The 23,981-nt window shown below is 32.4% G+C and overlaps 1 protein-coding gene across 1 annotated transcript; it reads right to left on the bottom strand.

The window, feature by feature from the left end:
- Positions 1–6,035: 6,035 nt before the first annotated feature.
- Positions 6,036–20,905, bottom strand: LOC132717110 (uncharacterized). The gene is made up of 11 exons (XM_060700504.1): positions 20,658–20,905; positions 15,370–15,690; positions 14,927–15,040; positions 14,534–14,581; positions 14,057–14,225; positions 13,308–13,359; positions 12,567–12,762; positions 12,153–12,315; positions 11,791–11,933; positions 11,451–11,576; positions 6,036–11,054 (listed from the first exon to the last, which is right to left on the bottom strand). The coding sequence occupies exons 2-11, from the start codon at positions 15,659–15,661 to the stop codon at positions 6,994–6,996; spliced, it is 5,364 nt and encodes a 1,787-aa protein (XP_060556487.1). The 5' UTR covers positions 15,662–15,690; positions 20,658–20,905; the 3' UTR covers positions 6,036–6,993.
- Between the last annotated feature and the right edge of the window lie 3,076 nt (positions 20,906–23,981).

Genomic DNA, 23,981 nt, shown 5'->3' with positions numbered 1-23,981 from the left:
TTTATTGTATGTCTGATATGCAAATAGCATTTACCGTATGGAAGTGGATCACCTTTTTATTTCTTAATCGTAATTCAGATAGCACATGAATTGAAATATGATTTTAAATACTCGTTAAGTTGCCTTTATAAACAATGTTTGAACAACAATATTTTCAAAGTGTAAGAAGTAGCTAAATCAAATCAATCACGTTTCTTTTTAAAAATCATACTTCTTGTCTGTAGATAATGCATAACGGTTGAAAAAGCGGCTAAACATTCAGTTTCGTGCCAAATTGATTTAATTTGATATGTAACCAAATTCATTCGCGAATCTCGAGTAAAATGTGGTCTCATATCCAGAAAATTGTTCACATTTGTTATTGTTTGACTTTATTGACCTGCTAATTACGAAGACAATATATATTCTGACCCATTATGTTTCTGCCCGTAAAATTAACGAGAAGTCATATAAAAAAAATGGGCATTGTTATGCAAACGTTAATTTGCCGCTGATATTTTCACAGGGTGAATAAAAAGTTCAACCTTACCGGGATTCTTATGAGTAAACAATTCAGTACCGTTACAAAGTATCAAGATTTATTTCAAACACGAATACAATCTACCAGAAACTTGGTAGACAGCTATATCAGCAATGAAACAAACCAACTTATGAGCATTTGTCAACTCAAGAAGCCAGGAAGACATTCATAAATACCAGTGAAAGTGTTCAACATGTCAGCAAAAACTGTTTATACGAGGGGTGTTCAAATATGAATGCTACTGGGTCATTTTCAGAAATGCTCTACAAATAGTGCCAAAATGATTATCTCATTCCTTCAAAATACTCACCACCATGCGATATACAAAGTTTTAGTCTTTAAATCCATTTTTAATGCGTTTTCATTATCTTTTCGAGGTATTCTGTAAATACACTGGAAATAGCCGAACCGAGATTTGTTTTGCGTCCAGAATGGAGTTTTTTTGAGCCTCGGGAATATGAAAAAGTCACAAGGGGCAGGATCTGGCAAAAAAGGAGGATAAAGAAGCTCGACAACCTTTTCCTGTTTCAGATATTCTCGTACAATGGCCGCTTTGTGTGACGAAGCTTTGTCATGAAACAACCTGACACCACGGAGACCAGTTGCTGGTCGATGTTTTTTTGAAATATTTCTTTAATTTATGTGAACCTTGCCTTTGTAAAACTTTGCAATGACATATTTACCCTTTGGTACGGCAATTTGAATAGCAGGACCGTGATTGGTAAAAGAAATTAACATACATGAGCTCTTTGACGCTCATGGTGCGGTTTGCTATCCGAGGTCTTTGACTTTCTTTCAATTGGTTACTCATATTTTGTTTTTATCTTTTGCTTTGACTCATAAAAGTGAACCGACGTCTCATCGCCAGAGATGATATTTGCGAAGGATCGCTTGTTGTGTTTAGGGAAATGTTTCAAAAATTGATTTGAGATTCCTACCCGAGCAAGGTTTACTCTTTTGTAAGGAGATGGAATATTCATCTGGCATTTATCCTTCCCATTTTTAAATTACGTCTGAGAATTGTTTAAGCGGCTCCTACAGAGATACCAACGCATTTAGCTATTTCCTAGTTGTAAATCTTGCATCAGTAGCAATCAAAACCTTTACTTTTTCAAGTTGCAGATTTCAGACCCCGTGCATGAGGTGCATCTTTTACTGAATCCACACCACCTTTAAATTTCTTAAACCACCGTGTGACAGATGAAAAAAGAAAGTTTATTCTCCCTATAGACACGGCATATTTCATTAAATATGTCTTTTGCCTGTATACCAAAAATATAGAGGTCCGTATTTGGTCAGTGAAAGGAGACCTTTTTCAACCATTTTAGCGTTTGTATACACGGGGAGATAGTGTTAATATAGCTATTGTCAAATATAGACTTAACTGATTTACACATGTATTGTATCAATTGAAAGCTTACAAAACCATCGATACATGAACATAGTCGTGCAAAACGTGGTTAAAAGCGAGCTGTTGGCCTAGTTGCCTTTATATTTGAACACCTTTCGTATCAAGCCTAATTCAGTGATTTCTTAACTTCAAGGAGAAAATGGTCTACGTGAACTACGTGAACTTCGTAAAATCCAAAACCATACACAACCCTATTGTGCTTTTACGCGTAGCTTAAGTATTTTACAAACACACATTAAATTCAAACGCATCTCGCTGCGTACATCTCACTGAGCGTACCGGTAATCTTTGAGGATTGATATATGCTGTGCTCTGACCGTATAATCAGTATGTGTTTGGCAGGTTAATAAAATTAAACAATGCTTTTACAACATACTGCAGATTTAAAAAGGAGATAAGTTTCTAGATATACACCAAACAAGATACTGACTTGTTTTTGACATTTATTTTGTAGGAAAAGCTTTTTCCTAGCTCACCCATTAATAAATTTTCTGAAAAGATAAAAAAATATTTATCTAAATGCAAGTCTTGCTTTAAATTGATGAAAACATTCATGCTGTAACAAAATTTTCTCTTAAATTAAATGATATGTGGAATAGATGCTCGGTGTATAATTGGAACAAGACAATAGAATATAGGAATACTTAAGCAAAAGTATTATTGCAATCAGTTTCAGTTACATAATATGCCTCTAATGATTGTTTTTGAGATATTGGCTACTTTATTTAAAATTCCATTCTAATATTTTTGAAGATGGTCACGATAAATATAATAAAAAAAAACCCATAAAATCCCGAATGATAAACATTTTACGCCAATTATTTATTTCCTTTTTTTCTAAATGTGTATTTTATGCAACGCCAGACGATGTTTACTTTCACTTTGTTTTAATCAGAACCGTATTTTTCAACCTGGCCTGAAACCATATTTAGACATTCCATGAAATGGATGAACAGTCAAATGATGTTATCGTAGTTATCGTTTTAAATGAAATATTATCTGTTATCGGTTATGTAAACATATACCACAAGTACAGCACACGTACATCAGGGGTAATGTAAATGTATCACCATACCTGTGAATTAACAACAATGATAAATCATACTTGAACAGATTTTACAAGGTAGCAACTACAAATGTGTTACACATATATTATGGTTATAGTAGTTTTGTATATATTATTTGTATATTTTTTCTAGGCAGTCTTATAGGAATTATTGAATTTATTTGCTGTCCCAAGAAATTAAGAATACGGGATCAGAAAATCGTACTATGAAAGAAAAAAACTTACTGAAAATCATCTGAAAATGATGAGTACAATTATATACAAAGACTATATAAAATATGTAATACAAGTTAATTGTTAAAATTTAGAACTATCTAACGCCGTATTAATGTAAGACGAAATTATAAACCCCGAAATATATAAACAAAGTTTATTCAGGAAAAAAGTCAATTTTCATTCACAGATACTTTGTGCCGAATTGTTCTCTATTTGCTTGTCGCTGAAACACATAAGTCAGACGGTCCTTATTTTTGAACTTACAACTCGAGGGTTGTTTCAGCTGGCAAACATTTTAAGCTATGATTTTGTGTACATATGAACAAATTGGATATCATACGCTGATAATCATGATGTGTTGGATTGACATATGAAATACGAGGTTGTATACGTACTTATTGCCGAGGCTTTCATTTCCCATATGGTTATTCCCTGCGGTCTGGAGACCGCAGGGTATTGGTACTCGTTTTACTTTTGAGGCATGGAGGAGCACGTGACCTGTTTTCGCTACATGGAGGAGCATGTGATATGTAAACCGTACATGATTGGTTAATTGACCTTTTCGAAAACCTAGCTAAATACCGTTTGCCGGTACGTTACGGATTTACCTCTAGGGAATTAGTAAGAACAAAAAACTATTACGTGATATTTCTAATTTTCTATAATTATTTTACCGTTTAAGGTGGAAAACTTAAATGATGTGTTTGAAAATTATCAATGTTTCTTTAATATCTATCTCAAATTTTACAAACAATAAATTGTTTATACTGAAAATCTACAAAATTAAAATATTCGTAGTGGCATCTGCCATAATAAATAGAGTTATTTTCTGCGTTATTTTCAGCGTAAACTTGTGTGTTTACTTTATTTATTTTTTGCTCGGAATTATTCATAAAATGGTAGGCCTATTTAATCATTTTCTTAAAAAGAAATAATTGTTTTATGTTCGACCTTCTCCGGTCTTCAACGGTCACCAGTTACCAAAGACCTTCTTCTATAGTGATCGTTTATTCAATTGTCAACTATATTCCTGATACAAACGTTTATTTATCCCCCCACCCTAAAAAAAATGTTGAAAATAGTTAAATGAAATATCATTATATCATTAAAATGTTCACCGCAGGAAACCATTTTACTTGTAATTTATTGAATTGTCTTGCATGTCATGACCAGTTTAATAAAAAGTCATGCTTTGAATGCAGATAAAGGCTTCAGACGTTATATAATTATGAATCCTTTAAAATATCCGAATAGCGTGACACTGATAAATAATTTAAATGCTATGACCTCACTTCATAAGTTTCTATAATCATTGCCACCAGCAATAACAATTTCTACTTTAAGTCTAAAGAGGAAGAAATTTTTATTTTACAATTTTGTATTAAATTCACTTTTAAGTGATCATTTATCAGTTGAACAAGTTGCAATATCATACTTAAAGTGTTATCATGGAAGCTAAGACAAAATATTTTAATACGTTTAAAATAATTTGAGATGTTCTATTCTTATTCTTTTCAATGAAAAGAAGATTTATTTTTACAGTAACGTACTTTCTTCTTTAGGTCGTGTATATGAGAACATTGAAAATACAATCTATTTTTTTTAAAACTTTGATACAATTTTAGTCAGTAAGTTTATATTTGATTTAAAACTGTATGTTTTGACAAGAAATAGTAAAGAGCGGTAACAGAAATGTCAATATTGTTTGATGACATTTTATTGTTTGAAGTGCAAACGTTTTGTTTCATTAGAAAACATTATTTCAAATTCAATAAGAAAATTGTTGATACATAAATATGAATATAAGACGTTGATTGTAATGAATTGTTAACAATAGAGAAAATATGAATCTAAGAAAGGGGATCAGAGGTTATGGGGCCTGTTTATCACAGATAAAACCCCAAAAGACAAAGTTGAAAAGCAGGCAACATATATCAAAGGTGATTCAAGATTATTCAGTAGGAATATTGGAACCACCCAACTGAAAAAGGCCGATAAGTGAGAACTACAGAACTCCAGGTGCCCCTACGTGCATTAGTTAAGGCAAACGCGGACAACCAAATAGTATCTCTGGTATTGATATTCCATATATGATGACCTAAATAGTGCTACAAACATTATCACACGTTTTAAAGTCTTTTAATTCTTAAAATTTGTGAGCGCATAAAACAATACTTTAATATCGATCGACAGCTTATTTCTACAGATAAGCTGTCTAAACTCATTTTGCTTAAAAGGGAGGTAATTATTGAGTGCAAACAGAAGGAGAATTCTGTTTTAATTACCTTTGAAAGATAGTATAAACTGAAACTTCTCAATCAGAGCTTTGGAAATGTAGTTCTAATATAGCTTCTTTGATATTGTTTAATCATCATACGTATATGATTCTTGATTCGTAAATGTTTCTTTTTTAAATATTCCCCAAATATTCAAGCTGAATGTCCTCTGTCCCGCTCTTTTCTATTTTATTTACTTTTGCATATTGTTAATCGTGCACGTACATCCTATTTATGACATTTAAGTTTATAGTAGAAAGTGAAACTTATCCGATGCATGCTTCTTTTCGTAATTATGCAATTTCTATATGTTACGCTTCATTTGCCCATTTTAGTCATTTAAGTCGATGGCAGAAGGCAAAAAGACGGGTTTCAATTTTCTGTATATTTACATTTTATCTAAAGAACCAGCTTTATTTATTCTATGCTTTGCAATCGTCAGTAGTTCTTTTTATCATGTAAAGTAGCTGATTCACCGAAGTATTTCACTATTTGTTTTATTACAATCGTGAATAAATGAGTACATTATTAGAGATAAACTGAAGAAACTGGTTAAATATTTATTTTCCAGATATAATATATAAATATATAGAGGATATTACAGTTTTTTATGCATACAGAATTTATTTTCATCGAGTGGTATGAAAATAAATATTTCACGAGTGGCAGTTGACACGAGTGAAATATGAAAATTTTCATACCACAAGATGAAAACAAATCCTGTATAAATAGAAATAAATTGAATTTTCTGTTTATTATATACTTTTGCTCTTTTTTTAGCCTTATGAATAGGAAGTATTCCCTTTAGCTGATTTTAGAAGAAAGTAGTCCTGCATGACACCAGTGAAAAACGAGGTATATTTCACTACAGTGAAAATTTTTTTTTTTCAATGAAAATACGGAAAATAAAAAAAACGCATTTTGCTTCATCAATACTTCTCAATATTTCATTTATAAGTATATAATAAATATGTATATTACATATGAGTGCACAAGTAAGACGGAAAATATTCACATATAAAATCAATTATAATAGAGTGAGGTTGAAACAACCCCTTTGAATACTAAAAACCAGTACGAAAACTCAAACAATCTATTTACAACGTTTTAGATAAGTTTAAGTACACAGATAAATTTCAGCAAAAACATATATGTAAAAGATTTGATACAATTAACTTAAAACTTCTGGTTTTGTTCTGTTATATAAACATTTCAGTGTTTATTTTAGTCACATGGTAGTCGATACTAGTCTTTAGCATATTACACTTGTCTGTTTTGAAACCAAAACAAATGTCTGTCTCGATATAAATTTGGACTTATTAAATGTCACGTTTTGCATACGTTGAACATTGAATTGAATACATAGAGTAAGTCTTTGATAAGGTTTTTGTCAAGATAAGTTAGTTATTACACATAATCAGTGTTAGATAATCTGCTTGAGTATACGTTAAGAATATTGAATATCCAAACTTGTCATCAAATATGAAGACAATTTAAGATTTTCTTAGTATTCATTGTTGGATTTTATCCGTTTTGCTTCATATTGAAGCCTTCTATTTAAAGAGACGTGTTCATATGGAGGGGCAAGTGCTCGTTCATATCTTGGACAATCAGCAAATAATTCTTCTTCAAAATCCTGTTGCTCCTTTGAAGTATCGTTAGCTGATTTCGACCCTTTTCCTGATTTTATTGTTTCCTCGTCTTTCTGGGGCATCTTTTTTATTCGAGATACTTTATTTTTAGACTCGTCAACTACGTTACGTTTAGACTTGTCATCTGCAACTCCTTCAGGATTGTTATCATGTAAACTTTTTGAACTTTGGCCTGTTATTTTATCAGCCGATTTGGAAACTTCTGGCGATTTCATTGTTTCCTTGTCTTTTTGGAACATCTTTTCTATTCGAGATGCTTCATATTCAGACACGTGATGTTTCGTATTGTCATCTACAATTCCTTCAGAATTTTTACCATATAAACTTGTCGGAATTTGGTCTGTTATTTTATCACCCGTTTGGGAAACTTCTTGTGATTTCATTGTTTTCTCGTTTTTTTGGGACATCCTTTTTATTCGAGATGCTTCATATTCAAGTCTTTTATTTCTGTAAATGGGCTTTGTTGGTGGAGCCTTTGCTCTTTCAAGTCTTTGACAAAACATGAATGAGTTGTCTGATAAATCAAATTCGTCTCCCTTGCCGTTTTCTGTACTTCTGGGTTTAATAGGTGCTTTTTTATTATTATCTATACCAGATAGTTTTTCTTCAGAAATATGGGATCTATCTGTTGTTAGGCTACCTGGCTCGGTATCGCTCGGCAATTCTGAATCTTCACTCTCAGGTCTCTTTTTCTTATCTTTATCCACATCCTTGTTATCTCCATATTGCTCAGGGTTATTCTTGTCATCTCCACCCACAGAGTTCTTACCGTTATCTTTTTTCTCAGGTTTGTTCTTGTCATCTCCACCCACAGAGATGTTACCGTTATCTTTTTTCTCAGGTTTGTTCTTGTCATCTCCACCAACAGAGTTGTTATCGGTTTTTGTTTTCTCAGGTTTATTCTTGTCATCTCCACCCAAAGAGTTGTTATCTTTTTTCTCAGATTCATTCTTGTCATCCCCACCCACATCGTTGTTATCGGTGTTTGTTTTCTCAGGTTTATTCTTGTCATCTCCACCCACAGAGTTGTTATCTTTATCTTTTTTCTCAGGTTCCTTCTTGTCATCACCATCCACAGAGTTGTTATCGGTGTTTTGTTTCTCAGGTTTATTCTTATCATCTCCACCCACAGAGTTATTATCTTTATCTTTTTTCTCAGGTTCATTCTTGTCATCTCCACCCACAGAGTTGTTATCTTTATCTTTTTTCTCACGTTCATTCATGTCATCTCCACCCACAGATTTGTTTTTGTTACCTTTATCCTCAGATGTATTCATATTTACTTGCTCTGTTACCGAGTTTGGTTTTGGGGTTGACACTTTTCCTGGCCTTGTTTCAGATAAGTCATTGTTTGATAAAAGTGTCTCAGTATCTGTTTCTGTATTTTCCTGATCAGATTGCTGTTTGGACAAGGAAGATGTTTCTGATAAATCTAAATAGACGTGCTTCTTTTGAAACTGAGGACAACAATTAAACAAAATAGCTTTGGTCGTTGAATCATTCGTAGCTGTTGGGTCAGGTGTTTTTGATTGAGTGAATTTATCCTCATTTTTGCTTGAATTCGGTGGAATATTTAAGTTCTGTGAGGTTTCGATGTTAGATGTTCCTGGTGTTTTAGCTGAAGAATATACGTTATCATATTGACTTGATATAGGTGTAACTTTATTTGGAACTGATTGGCATAATATGCCATGAAAACAGTTGAACCTAGATTTGTGTTCACTATGATGTGCTCTTGTGCTTTCTGAGTTGTCAAAATTTTCCTCTTCTTCTTCTTTGGCCATTTTGTCTTGCTTAGTGTCATTCTGCAATGCTGTTGTGTCTGTTGATGTCACATTGTCTAAATTAGATTCATATGATGACATGTCATCTACTTTTGGAAATGTTCCACAGCGTAAAAGCGTCATCCCTTTACATGCTGATTTATCTTGTTTTGGGATTTCTTCAATGTGATCTTCAATCTTTGTAGGTGCAGTTTGATTTTCCGAAGATAGACTTTCCTGAGAAAAGCATTGCTTGTTTGGAAATGATAAGCACCGTGAAAAGCTGAATCCTTTGTTTGGTGTCTTTTCCTTTTTAGACTTTATTTCAGGTTCAGTAACTTTTGTATTATTTTGGTCTGTAGCTTCGTGTGCAGTAGTATTGTTGGCCAATATTTCTTGATCCGATTTATTCGGAGATAAACATTGTAATTTTTGGAATCTTAGACAGTTCGGAAGGATTGATCCTCTATATTTAGATTCATTTTGAACCAACTCAGAGGTAGAACTCTTGTCCTGTAAAGGAGATTGTTGAAATGTAGTATTGTTATCTGGTGATGACATTTCAGAACTCGACTTTGGTATCAAACACTGTATGTTTCGAAACTGAAGACAACTTGAAAAGGTAAATCGTTTACTGATAGATCTTTTTGGTTCAGATTCTTTGTTAGATTCATCACATTTGGCATTTTCTTGATCAGTAGCTTCTTGCAGTGAAGTATTGATTTCAGAACTTGATTGTTTTGGCGACAAACATTCTTGCTTAGTTGGGAATTTAAAACAGCTTGAAAAGGTGAATCCTTTGCGTTTAGATTTGCTTTGTTTATATTCGTCATTGACAGGATCAGGAACGTTTTGATCATTCTGTTCAGGTTTGATATCAGATTCTATTGACTGACTCAGAACTGATCTAGACTTTTTCGACGGCAGACATGCGGGTACTTGGAAATTGAGACAACATGATGGGGGAAATATTCTCTTGTGACGTTTCGTTTCAGTTCCGCTTACAGATTTTAATTCTTTTCTTGATTCATTAACTTTTGTGTCATCTTCAGATTTCTGTCGTTTCTGAGGTGGGCATGAGAAACATTTCGGGAAACTGGGAGGAGTACACCCTTTGTATTCCTGTTCAGTTGAATTTCTCGCCCCTTCATCTACATCGGAATAAGATCTTTTTCTAACTGCAAATGGGATTGAGCAACATTTTGGGGTGCATGACAGTTCTTTTCTTTCCCTATGTTGCTTTAGTTTATTTTGAGACATTGGTTGCTTCTTTGATGAACATGGGAACTTCAAACATTTAGGAAATCCAGTAGAACATCCTTCATTTTCAGTCGAATTTCTCACCTCTTCTTCTTGTTTAGAATAAGATTCTTTTCTAGCCAGACATGGCATTGGGAAACATTTAGATGAACATAACGGCTCTTTTCTTGATGTTTGTTGACTATCGTCACTTTGAGATTTTAGTCGTTTCTTTGAGGAGCATGGCAGCTTAAAACAGTTTCGAAAACTAGGAAGAGAACAGCCCTTGCATACAATTTTTGTTTTGCCCTTTTCATCCTTTTCAGATTTAGAACGTTTCTTGGATATGCATGATATTGGTAAACATTTTGGAAAACATGTAGGTGAAAACGTCTTACAACAATTGAAATCACATTTTCTTTGTTTTGCTTCCTTATTTATGTTCTGTCGTTTCTTTGGCAGGCAACAAATTGAGAAACAAGACAGTGAAAATCCCTTGCAACAAGTACAAGGTAAATCACATGACTGCGCTTCCTTTCGATCGCTTGGTCGCTTCTTCAAGCAGCACGACAGTGTCAAACATCGAGGGCAATTAAAGGCGGTACAGCCATCAGAACAATCAGTGCATTCGGCTGGTTTTTCGTCTTCTTTTTCTGTTATTGTCTGATATTTTATACAACACAAAGATGTGCAGCATTTGCTTTGCGTTTTTGCTGCTGCGGGTTTTCGTTTAGTAATAGTTCCATCTGTCAATATATTTACAAAACATGAATGCCTGAGAAATGTTCTCTTTGATATAAAATCAAACGCTAATACAACTCCTGTTATAGATCCACTAATAAGCAGAAATCCTCCACCTAATCTAAAGTTCAGTTTCCACCCTCCGTCATTGTCAGCTTTATCGATACCGTCTGAAGTATAGGCATTATAATATGTTACAAATGTATATAAAAAACAACAACCCCGTAACCTATTTTAGTTGGATAATAATATAGGCATATAAAGCAATAAACCACTTTTTATAATAGCAAGACTAAAAATTAGGAAATGAAACTTCGAAATCAATTAAAACTTGAGAAAAATTATATATAGTATAAGAAATACATAAATAATATCTTTCCAGGTGAAACCTGAATGTATCAAGCAGCATATGACAGCTTGTTTACTTTTCAGCATGTATTGAATTTCATCTGCTTCAGTAAGAGAACACTTTACTTGGAATGTTTACTTAATATATAAAAGCAGAAATGTGCCTGTACCTTTTCATTTGACAATAATGTTTTTTTTATTTTTATTTCACTACTTACTTTGAAAAGCTGAAGCAGATAAACCACCTAGGCCTACACTCATTTGAAGAAATCCTTGTGTTAATCTAATGTTAAAGCGTCCAAAGGCTGGCGGCATTGATTCATCTCGGAAGTTTTCTGTCAGAACTTACAAGAAAAATATAATGGTATTTAAAAAAACAAATTCTCTTAGTTGATACTATTTTACAAATATTGTTTTAAATATACTTTATATTTAATTCGAACATATACATGTAGTTTTGATTTTGAACTACGTTTCTTTTATAGTAAATCGGAAGTATTTAACGATATCTTAATTAAATATTGTAAGTCAAAAGTGTTTAAAAACTTGGACGCATACCTTCGAAAATCGTAAGGACTAGTATGTAGATAATGTAATAAACAAAGTTTTCCTGTGTTACTATAGACAGGATAGCCATGATATAACCAGACAATGTGATGATGCTGAACACAAAACCCATATTCCTCTTTCTATTCCTATAACTAAAAAATAATAAAACATCTGGGTGGTAATCATTTTGAGTGTGATTTTACTTCCATACATATACGTACGTACAAATAAAAATATATAAATATCCTTATTGTATGCACGGAGGTATTTTATCAAAATATATCATTATAATATATTAATCAATACTAAGCATTTGTATATCAGGGATATCAAATAGTAATTTTATATTAAAATGTGTTATAAGGTATTACCTTTCTACACATGGAAGTGATTTTAGAAGATATGTTAGGATAAGCCCTAGTAAGGTGCCAACATTTGCTGATAAAACTTCATAGAATGAATCTACAGGCGGTGCCAATTGTTCCTGCATTTGACTTGATATTTCTGGCAAACTAAATGTCGGTAGCGATGTTCCTGTTTTTGAATTATATAATGAAAATAATTATGAATAATTTTATGTTAAAATAATAATAAATACAATACATTAAAATTGTCATGTTAGATTGTTTTCAAATTCAAAATGCAATAAGATGCATTAATCGAGCAAATTTGTTACGTAAAATTACGAAAAAATGTTATTATATAGTAAGAATATTACGATCACCAAAGTCATTGACTACTAAGAATTATTCATGTCATGTTATTCAAGTCTTTTAAATACATACCGAAACTAAAAAAGAAAAACACAACAACCGTGATCCAAAATGTTTTATCTTTGAGTACTGGAATGCGAAATGTATTTTTTAGAAATTCCTTAATAATGCCACTACACCCTTTTTTATCCTCATCCTCTTCCTTGTTTTCATTTGTTTTTTCATTCCTGTCATTTTCCTTTTTCATTTTCTCCGTTATAACTATATCCTTATAAACGATATAAAATATATACTTTTACATGGATGTCTAATGTAATTATTAGAGATCCTGTACGTTGAAATCAGGACTGTTACATACAGATAACTGAAATTATATGCACGTATATCAGTTTCATTGCAACATTATGTTTAGACACCCAAGACTTTGTTCTATTTATGCATTTCTGTACGTTATATATAAGTTTTAAGAATAATATGTATATTTTGTTTTATTGACAATTTAGTGTGTCATATAAGACTACATAGTGTAATTACTGGGACTTTAAACATGCTCACTAAATACACTTAGGATCTCAATAGGGCTTAAAATGATAAATACACCATAATGACATATTGTTATGTTATGACAGCATTGTAACCGGCTTTGTAATTATTCGGTTTCTGCTATTCAATAATGTCTACATCATTATTTTCTTTTATTCATTGTGCAAGAATGACATATATTTTATCATACAAGATTACAGTAAATTCTCCTTATAATTATTGACGCCTTAATGAATGTTTTATCCGTTTTAGAAATATCTATAAATTTACCTTAAGAATGAAGGCAATTGCTAAACATGGTACACAAAGACCAGCATTTATCCTGAAATTTTATAATCCTGTTATTAAAACAAGTAAACAAATCAAATGAATTAAACATCCTCAATCGAAACAAAACCAACAACAACAAATAACAAAACAACAACACCAACAAAAAGCAACAACAACAATATTAATAACGCACGCAAGCACGCACGCACGCATGCACACACACACACACGCGCGCGCGCACACACACACACACACACGCGCGCGCACACACGCAAACAACACCAAAATTCAAAAGCTGTCAATAGAACAGCGTGATCGACAATTATCAGTGCTAAAAAGTAGGAGCCTATATAATGTAAAATTTGCAAAGTTCAAAAGGGTCAAAATAAATATTAGTTATTGACTTTGGACAGTGACATTTTATATCATAAATAAGTGTATGAAGTTTCAACCCATCCCTTTCCGATTTTTTGAGACAACAACTTGAAGCAAAAAAGTAGCTTAAAATTGTAACGCTGACACCTTCGCCGACATAAATATAACAGCTCTACCTATTTTAGCAGTAGACTGTTAATTGGAGTATATTTGTATTCTGTATGTAAAAATACGAATTATAAAATCACACAGTCAATTAAATGATATGAAAAAAATGTAAAAATCCTATACATTTATGTAATTTACCGGATCAATTTAATTTCAAGATGATATTCATACTATTAATATTTCTATTATATATGACAACAACATACCTAAACAATGTTCTCCAGCTAAGGCTGTCTGCAAACTTTATACCAATTGTCGCTGAAGCACCAAGGACGGTACCTATCCTAGTAATAACTAAGGCTTTCATTCTGTCACGTTTGAAATATTCCAGGACTGGAATCATTGCACCGAGTTTGAGGCAGCTCACACCTAAAGCTTCATTCAACAGATATCATGATGTTAATAGATTAGAATTGAATTGTTATAACCTCATAAGCACAGTAGAATAAATGACAGATATTTGTTCATAAAGGAGCGTCAGTTGAAAAAATGATGAGTTCTGTGTTTTAAAGGCTTTCATCGTTTATTTTTCTATCTAATGAAAAGAATGGTGTACTTATTTTTAAGTACAAAAATAACAACATATTTGCCTTGATTATAATCCATTTAATAAATTCTGTTTAAGGAAATTATAACAATTTGTTTTAAAATATATATGAAGAGGAGATCACAATGTAACTTACCTACTGGCCCACACAACCACACTTGCCAATACCAGCTAATAGTGCCCTCTAAAAAGGATGACAATATAAAAGGTTTTAAACATTTCACAAAATTCTAACATTATAACATTGAGAAATTTAAATGTGTTTAAGATATAATTGAGAGAGTAGCAAAGCAATGTCTTTACACAAATACAAGTACCGCAATTGATATCAAATATAAATGTATATGTAATAAATATATACTTTCAAAACAACATTTATATTACGTTTCCAATGGAGGCAATAGCGAATTCTTCACTGCGAGAATGTTAAATCTTTCAATAGTGGTTTCTTTTTTGACCATGCCATAAACATTGTTTTGATTTCTCTTTAGAAGAAAATGTAAAAAGTAACAAGAAATACTTTACTCACCAGGTCCTTTATTCAAGAAAGATATATTTGCAAATGCTACACATATCAAAAGCGATCCGACGGCTACTGTGGTCCTATAACTTGATTTTGACATCAGAAACAGGGCTAATGGTGCTACAAAAATAAAATATAAACAACTTTCTAAAATAAAGGTTTATAGAACATTGCAAAATCCCTTATCTGCTAAAAGGGTGAAAATATGAAAGTTAATCAAACCTGCTTCGTTTTATTTGAAATTTTATTTACTTATGTTACAGTCACGGAAAAATATTTCTTTCCCTTTCAGATATTCGTTTCGATTCTTATAAATTGCACAAGATAATAAACAAGCAGTTTCTAATGGATACATTATAATAGATCAATACCGAGGTTCCTTGTCTTTAATACAGGTTTTTTAGAAAATGAGTTTATCATGTAATAAGTAAGTAAACAAAGCTTTTTACCATAGACGTTTGTTAAACTTTTGAAGATGTTGTTTGCACTGTTGGCTTCGCTTGTGTCAACGTCCAATGTCTCTAGCAAATCAGTGTCAGTGATTGCAATGTCAACCATGGACAAATGCGTTTGTACAATGAGATTAATCACGAAACATACGACGACATTCTGTTTAGCACTTTTACTTTCTTTCACAATAAGGTTCTTGAGACCATCAGCTTTATATTCAGCCTCGTTACCATTTTCAGGGTCTTCATCATTATATTGAACTGGCCAATCCGCATGAATCAAACACGCCATCACTGCTCTTTATCTTGTTCCCATGAATGCTACATATACATGAATAAGATATAAATATTCAAGTCATTTTGCATATCTTAATATTGATATGTTGCAATGGAAATGACATAAAATTAAGCAATCAAGCTCATGCATCTACTATTTAACCACCATCATCAAATTGAAAATCTTGAATTGTATACATAAATACAGAGTTTTACGAGCGTATTGGATGTACTCTCGAACAATGTGACCTTTCGAAGAAAATTATCGTTGGAATTCAGTCTTATCACCGAAGATCTGGAGAAAGGGCGATCCCTTTGAAGCATTTATCACAACAAAGGTATATGAAAATTGTAGACTCGGTTTGGGTGAGTGCGTACATGAAGGATACTGAAATAATGCACTTTTCTTGCACATGCTTGAGTGGTACACTACTTGTTACTCTTAAAAGTGTTGGAATCAATGATCCCGAAGGACAAGAAAAATATAACAACTCTGAAGTGAGATACGGGCGACTTCTTAAGCATTCTTTTTTTTCTACAAAGTACAATTCAAAACATTTTCTTACTCGAAATAACTCTACCTGTTTTCATTTGTCATTCTGTTACGAGTTATTTGTCTTACATATATGAGACGCTCTAACGAATGCTTAGATGTCGACAGAAACAAACATTTTTAATGTAACAGTAAAGAAAGTTAGGTTAAATTGCTAAAAACTGGTGAGTTGAAATAAAGATTAGGTTTATTATACATTGTTGAGTACAATACTCAAAAAATAGAGAAAAACAGAATCCCTAAAGAAAGCCCAACACGGCAAAATTGAAAATGTTTCAGGCTCGGTTTGATTGAGCCTGTTCATAGACGGTACTGGAAAGTGCAAGTTACCGTCCACGCCCCCTAGCACCGGCTTAAGCAGAATTCAACATTTAAACATGAAATGGTAAAATTTTGAATTTAGAAACATCCACAGATGTGTTCATACGGCGGTTATCATGGAACCTTTAATGTGACACTTCCGTGGCATTCCATGAAAAGCGGCTTATGGTCCCCAAGTAATAAAAAGCGTGTGCCCTAAACGAGAAAACATTGGGCGGAACTAAATAAAATGGAATTTTGAAAGGGGATCAGAGGTTATGAAGCCTGCATATCACAGATAAGACGTCAAAAGACAAGTTAAAAAGCAGGCAACATATCCTAGGGCTGATTCAACATTATTCAAGTAGGAACCACCCAACTAGAAAATGCCGAAAAGTTAAAACTAAAAATACCACAAGCACATTAATAATGTCGTGCTGTACGATCTTGAAGGATCGAAAATATAACATCTTTGATTAAATGTACGGGGAGACTTTTTACGGCCGCCACACGGCACAAATAACACTGATGTGACCATAAAATAGAGAAAACAGAATCCCTAAAGAAAGCCCAACACGGCAAAATTGAAAATGTTGCAGGCTCGGTTTGATTGAGCCTGTTCATGGACGGTACTTGAAAGTGCAAGTTACCGTCCACGCCCACACATAATGTATTATCTCATAATATCACATTACAAACTATATATCTTAAGCAGCATAACAAACAGTATGTTTAAATATAGTTTAATCTTTGATACTCATATTATTGACAAATGATTCAATTATTGAAAACAAACTGTGAAGACTGTTAATTTCTGTTATCAGGCCATATTATGTTGGGGATTGCGTTCTAGGAATGTCGCCTCACCTGTGAGTTCTATGTTCTTATCTGTTTATATTTGTTTAGTATGCATACTTGGAAGGTTTGCACAAAACATTATAATCATTCGTACTCCAATTTGGTTTGTACTTTTATTTATATCTTTTATATCTCTGTGCACTATTCATTTTAAATTACCATTCCGGCCTCTAATCAAATGAACATGACTGAAAATTATTTACTACCTGTACTACAACATTTTAATAAACGCACTGATCAACTGAATATTCGTATTTGATTTAAACAAAAACACAATTTCTGATTCAGTTGTCTTTATGATTAAGCTAAAATTTCCGAAAAAGAGTAAATTTTAAAAAGGCAAATATACGGCCCAAACCTACACCAGAACGGCTGAAAATATATGGTTTACACATACACTTGCAAATATACGGCATCACTCACAAGTATACAGTCTCAACCAACACCTGAAAATATACGGCTTACACATACATCTGCACTTTAAAATAAAGGTATTATGTGTAAGGGTATGTTTGTTATCTTCGATCGTCTGCTCTGTGCTCTTGGTAAAATGTACTTTCATTTAAAAGTTATTTAAGTGGATGACGGTTTCTCTTTTTTCAATTTTAGAAACGTGCAGGTATTTACTGTTATTTGATGATAAGATTGAATACAAAATAGAATTTGCGTGGTCAGAACTATATAAACATTTAACCTTTAATCCAGTTCAATAATCCTCCATCGATGAACTTGCTTTAGTTACAAAGTTATGTTTAGGTCTTGCAACAGCCCATTGATTTATCAGCGGTGATATCTGTTTGTTTGATCATAAAACATAGCCTACTTTTTTTAAGAATGTACTTTTATTACTCGCGAATACATTATTTAATGATCCAGGAAGAAAATTGAAGATATGAATTTCTGAGTATTAGACCTCAATTTCTTGTTAAGATAACACATTATTTTTTAATGTGTGGTAAATGATATCAAGCACATGATATGTCTTTTTTTTAAAGTTAATCAGCGTTACATCAGTTTATGTTTTTTTTTCAGATTTGAAATAACATTTATAAATAAATATACAAACAATGTTTTTGTAGGTAAAGAATACTGCCAAAGCCAGATATGAAATTAATTATTTTTTGGTGGAAATGATTTACAAGCATGATTTAGCGATAATGTATTTGTAATTGATACATATTCATCTATAATTACTATTTCTATTGCATACGCTAAAAATAAAAAAAAGGGGCAACGCCCCTAGAGCAGTAGAAACAAATAAGGATACTCGGGTTGATTCACAACTGCAGACTATGCTTTTTTTCGTCTGTCCATACGAAATAGTGTAATGTGCCACACATCTCACGACTCATTGCCTTAATCCAGATTAAATTTGTTGAAAAAAAAATGCTGTTACTTTAGATTTCAAGTTGCCCTATTTGTTGTTCGCTCGCTGATATCAAGGAGCGCAGCGGTAATCTGTCAACAATAATTTAAGGAAAAAAAATTTAGTTTGTACCCAAATGTTTCGCCGTTATTTTGTAAATTATCAATATTTTAGCAAATTCACGAATTCAATTATCAGAGAAACTCCCGACTGACCGTAAATTAATTGTTATTTCAAATAATAACTATGGAAGCAAAAGTGTTTGAAAAATGCTTGCGTGTGGTAATAAACATACTTAATTGAAAAGTATGATAAATTAAGTGATATCTTGATTATAAAAGCAGTATGTAAGTTAAAAAATGCAAAAAGCGCGCTAATAATAGATTTTACCGGTCTATAAAGCAATATGTGGATTTATGACGAAATAGCGCTTGTACAGGTCTATAAAGCAATATGTGGATTTATGATGCAACGTTAGGGATAAATAAAGCAGTACGTATAATAAAGTAAGCAAACCTAAAAACAAAACCAAAAAAAACAAAACAAAGAAAATGAAAAGCCACCATCAACACCTTAAAATTGATAGCTCAAAAAAGAAAACGGTCGAAAACAAAAGAATCCTGCTCTACACGTTAAATCAAAACTTGTGTACAGTTTATAAAGGTTAAAGTAATAGTTATAGTATAAGGGTTTTTCTTCAGTGGAAATGATTCATTCAGCGGATATACCTTTTGATTAAATGACAATAAATTTCATTTCATTAAATTAAATTATCTTTGTTTATATTATTTATTTTTGTTTTTTAAATATTTCTTTTGCTACTGGCTACTGGCAATGTTCGTAACCCCTGTCCCATTGGAGCCTCTGTAAAAAAGTGCACTGATATATACAAGGGGCGAAAAAAAAAACCTCAACTGCTATATGTTAGTTGAGTTTTTTCCCTGTATGAATCAATGAAAAAAAACTGCACTGCTATTATATATCAAATATGATAAACAAGATCAACAAGGAAAGGCGGCGTTCAATGAACGCAACCCCCATATGACCCAGCAACAAGAACCAATGGCAAGGAGCCCAGGCGGACCCCAAACAAATATAAACCATTAGTCTATGAAGGCTGGACATGGAGGGGGACACCGACACTGAACGCCGAACAATCCCTTGAGGATGAAAATATAACAACATTGATTGCATGTACGGGGAGACTTTTTACAGCCGCCACACGGCACAATACAGTTTTCAAGTGCTCATTGAAAGTGTACCAGTATAATGGGTTAGTAAGAACAAAGAAAACGTTCGAAACCATGCGATAATAGACACTTAGTTCCTAATAAAAACAGTTTACATAAAACCACAATTTATTCACACAAAAAAGATGTAAAAAAGATCCATTGACATTTTCTTCCCAAATTTCCTTTGTTAGAATTTAAGTTTTTAATGCATGTCAATTCTTAATTACACGTAAAAGCTTGTTAAAAACAAATGTCTCTGTAACTAAGATTAAATTATCCCTTGTTTATATATATTACTCATTTTAAATTCAGCTGAAAGTGAGCATTAAAAAATTCGAACGTATTATGTTAATAAATGTAAGTATTGATCCTCAATTTTGCAAACTACACTTTACATCAAGATCGATGCAAATTCGTGTTGAATTTAACGACAATCCTCCTGCCCCCAAATACGGAAACACAAACACCAAAACCATCATCATCATCATCATTATTCATCATTATCATCATCATCATCATCATCATCATCATCATCATCATCATCATCATCATCATCATCATCATCATTCTCTTTTTTATAATAATCAGCAGCAGCAGAAATAGAATTTTATAAGCAAATGCAAAAGAAGCTTCTCTAATCGTAAATGTACGCATAAAAATGCATTAAAAAATATCAACAAAAACATCTAAAAGAATAACTCACATTGTTATGTCCTTACAGAAAATGGCAGTTGCACTGGTATCAACAGCAATAAACTCTGTAATGATAAAGGATAAAAACATAAAACATGATTATTTTGCCCCACTAATCTTACATTCATAACCCTTGTGATAACGTTGACAATGTCCTTTCAATTGATCACTTTGCTCAATCGATGTCTTCTTTATCGTTAAATTTGTCACATATTTCCATATTATCAGTTTTGTTTAGGATAGATACGGGCTCCAGTGTCGTACCTTAACAGTTTAAAGTATACACGGAGCACACTTAACTTTACTCAGAGAGATAAATAACACATAGAGAAGACAAAAATACTGACATACATTTTGTTGGTCCTCCCTTTCGACCTTCGACTATGAATCTATTAGACTACATGGATTTAAAATGTAAAATGTACATCTCCTTCAGTATCAATGACCTTTGGAGGTTAAGAAATTTTACCTGCACATTGAACAGTTGTTACTCTAACAATAGAAGGTTAATGTACCGTTTTCGTGCATAAACATATGCAGTAGTACAAAGACGCACCCAACCCGGCATGGTTACGGAATTTGATAAAAGTACGAGAGCTTATGCATATGCTAATGCACGATAAAGTGCAGTATAAATCTTTATTCTTTCATTAAAGTTTTCTTTTTTTCTTTTATTTTGTGTTTTATTTTGTTTTGTAAAAACATAACTGGTTTAATAAAGCTTAACACTTGCGAATATGACGTCATTTGAAGGTTTATTGCTTTTTTGATTATGAAATTATCAGCAAATGCTGCAGCCAATTCCCTACTCCACAAAAATAAAATAACTTGCACTTTCCAGTACTGTCCATGAACTGGCTCAATCAAACCGAGCCTGCAACATTTAAAATTTTGCCGTGTTGGGCTTTCTTTAGGGATTCTGTTTTTCTCTATTTCAACACAAAGAAACATATACTGACTGATTTGTTTGTAGTTGAAACATTTGGCGAACATATAATAAATATATCTTTGGCTTATGCTTTTGTCTGGAATGATAGTTCGAAAATCTCGTTTAAGCAAAGGATATTATGGTCGAAAAGCGTAAGAAAGTTGACTGGTTTGCTTTGATCAAGTCGATCAAATATTTCTTTTTAAAAGACACGTCAGAAAAAATAAATGTATTTAAATAGTATAAATATATTGATACAATAGTTAATGTTTCAAATATAATTGTCATAACTTTGTCAAAATTATTCAAGTTGTATTTAATTCGATTCCAATAACAAACCCACTATAATAAGCTCATTTATTCTAAAATAGAACGTTATCTAAGAGGACAGTATTTCTGAATTAAATTGATTTTTATTGTATACAGTTATTTAGTTTTTATCTAAAATGTGCTGACTTGGTGTATTCGACGTCACATGCGAACCTCTTGATTTGGTATACAATATTATTTCAAATTTTATTGCACGATTTATATTTATTTATGACGTTTTTTCCTATTAAAACATACTTGTTTCAAAAGCATCTTTATGATAAACATTGTATATCTGCCTGTAAGACACTTGTACTTTATAAGGTGTTGAAACGAAATAAATCAAGAAAAAGCGTGAACAGATTCACGTTTATTAAAAACTTGACATTAACACTTAACATTTGTACCTAAAAACTATAACTTTATCTTGATTTACTACTGATACCAGAACATTAAGTTTTTAAACCTCCTTGGTATTTCATGGAAACCTATTATGTGCATTACCCGCTAAGTGTTATCCGAAATGTTTAAAATTTATGATTAGTTCTTGAACTTTTTATATTATCTATCTCTATTCTTATTACTCATAAAGATATTATAGAAATGCACTTTTATGATATTTAAAAAAGTAAATTTAAGAAATTCAGCTGTGCAAATTGTTAAAAGTAAGAAATAACGCATGTACATTCCTCAAAACACCAACACAACACCACACCACACCACACAACCACCACCACAGCCAACAACAACAAAAACAACAACAGCTACAAAAAAAGGCAAACTAACTTATTTTTTACATTTATATACATCAACAACAACAACAACAACAAATAATTTAATTTGTATTTATTATCTATTTATTAATAAAGTTGTAAATTAACATTTTTTGACTGTGACAATTTGCAATATAAAAAATAACCGGTTTTAATTGTATTAACGTAAAAATACTGTACATGAATACAACTACTACGATGCATCTGTAAAACAATACTTCTTTTATATGAAGATAGTGCATACCTTTCATGTTGTAACTTTGCGATCTCTAAGGAATCTCTTGACTCAAATTTAGTGCATTTCTTAATAGAGTCATATAAATTGTTCTTGAGATCACTCTAAGTGTACAATTATTGCGTGTCCAGCACTCGTACGAGTAAAGCACACAATCTTGTACCTTAAGAGTTTTCGAAAACAGCACTTGTTTAATTTATAACATTAAAGGCATTAAAGTTTTCAAAAATAGTTATCTTAAAAATGAACAGATTTCATTAGAAAAAAAAACGAATATTATAATACTCAACTTTTGCTAAGCACCATAAGTTAATTTATGTATTATCACAAGTATAAAACAGATTTCTTTCCAATTTTTGAAATTTCTGATTCAGCAATGCATCCGTGTTTACTTATCCGTTACAACTCGTTCAAGTAGCATAGAAAGCATGCACCCTAATATTTTCATGTTTTTGATGGGGTTTACAATCACATGTCATTTGTCTGGAAAAGACGAGGAGAACGGTTTCAGGCTGCAAAAATTGCTGAGCATGACCGCTATAAGTGGGTCAGTTATGGTGTGGGGAGGCATCAGCATCAGCAGTTCATTCTAATGTACGATAATGCCTGCATCATAGGGCCAGGGTTGTCCAGGACTGCCTAGAGAGCGAGACCATTGAGTGCATGGACTGGCCATCTCGCTTACCTGACTTAAATCCATTAGAACACATGTGAAATGAGCTGCAGGTTAGAATTTCAGCTCGTCAGTTGTTGCAACATAGATCCATCCAGGAGCTTTGAGCCATGTTGGTCCAAGAATGGGCAGCCATACCCGTTAGAACGTTCAGAAAAATAATGGGATTATGAGAAGGCGCTGCAAAGCTGTCATTGATAGTCACGGGTTACACATACGGTATCAAGTCTAAAACTGTAACTAAAAAATCAAATTTACAAATTTGGCTGTATGTTCTGAAATCTTAAAAGAGGGAGGGGGTCATTCTTTTCTCTAGCACAGAATCAGTGTAAACTCATTTATAGGGTTAAATTCGTTCTTCAGCTGATTTGATAAAACAGTAAATCAACGGTTAAAACCTTTCGCTCGGCGTTAAA

This window comes from Ruditapes philippinarum, unplaced genomic scaffold (assembly GCF_026571515.1).
Source record: "Ruditapes philippinarum isolate M1 unplaced genomic scaffold, ASM2657151v2 ctg1058_1_1_1_1, whole genome shotgun sequence".
NCBI classification, from domain to species: domain Eukaryota; kingdom Metazoa; phylum Mollusca; class Bivalvia; order Venerida; family Veneridae; genus Ruditapes; species Ruditapes philippinarum.
Note: the sequence above shows the minus strand (reverse complement) of the source record. Positions and strands in the feature narration are given on the sequence as shown.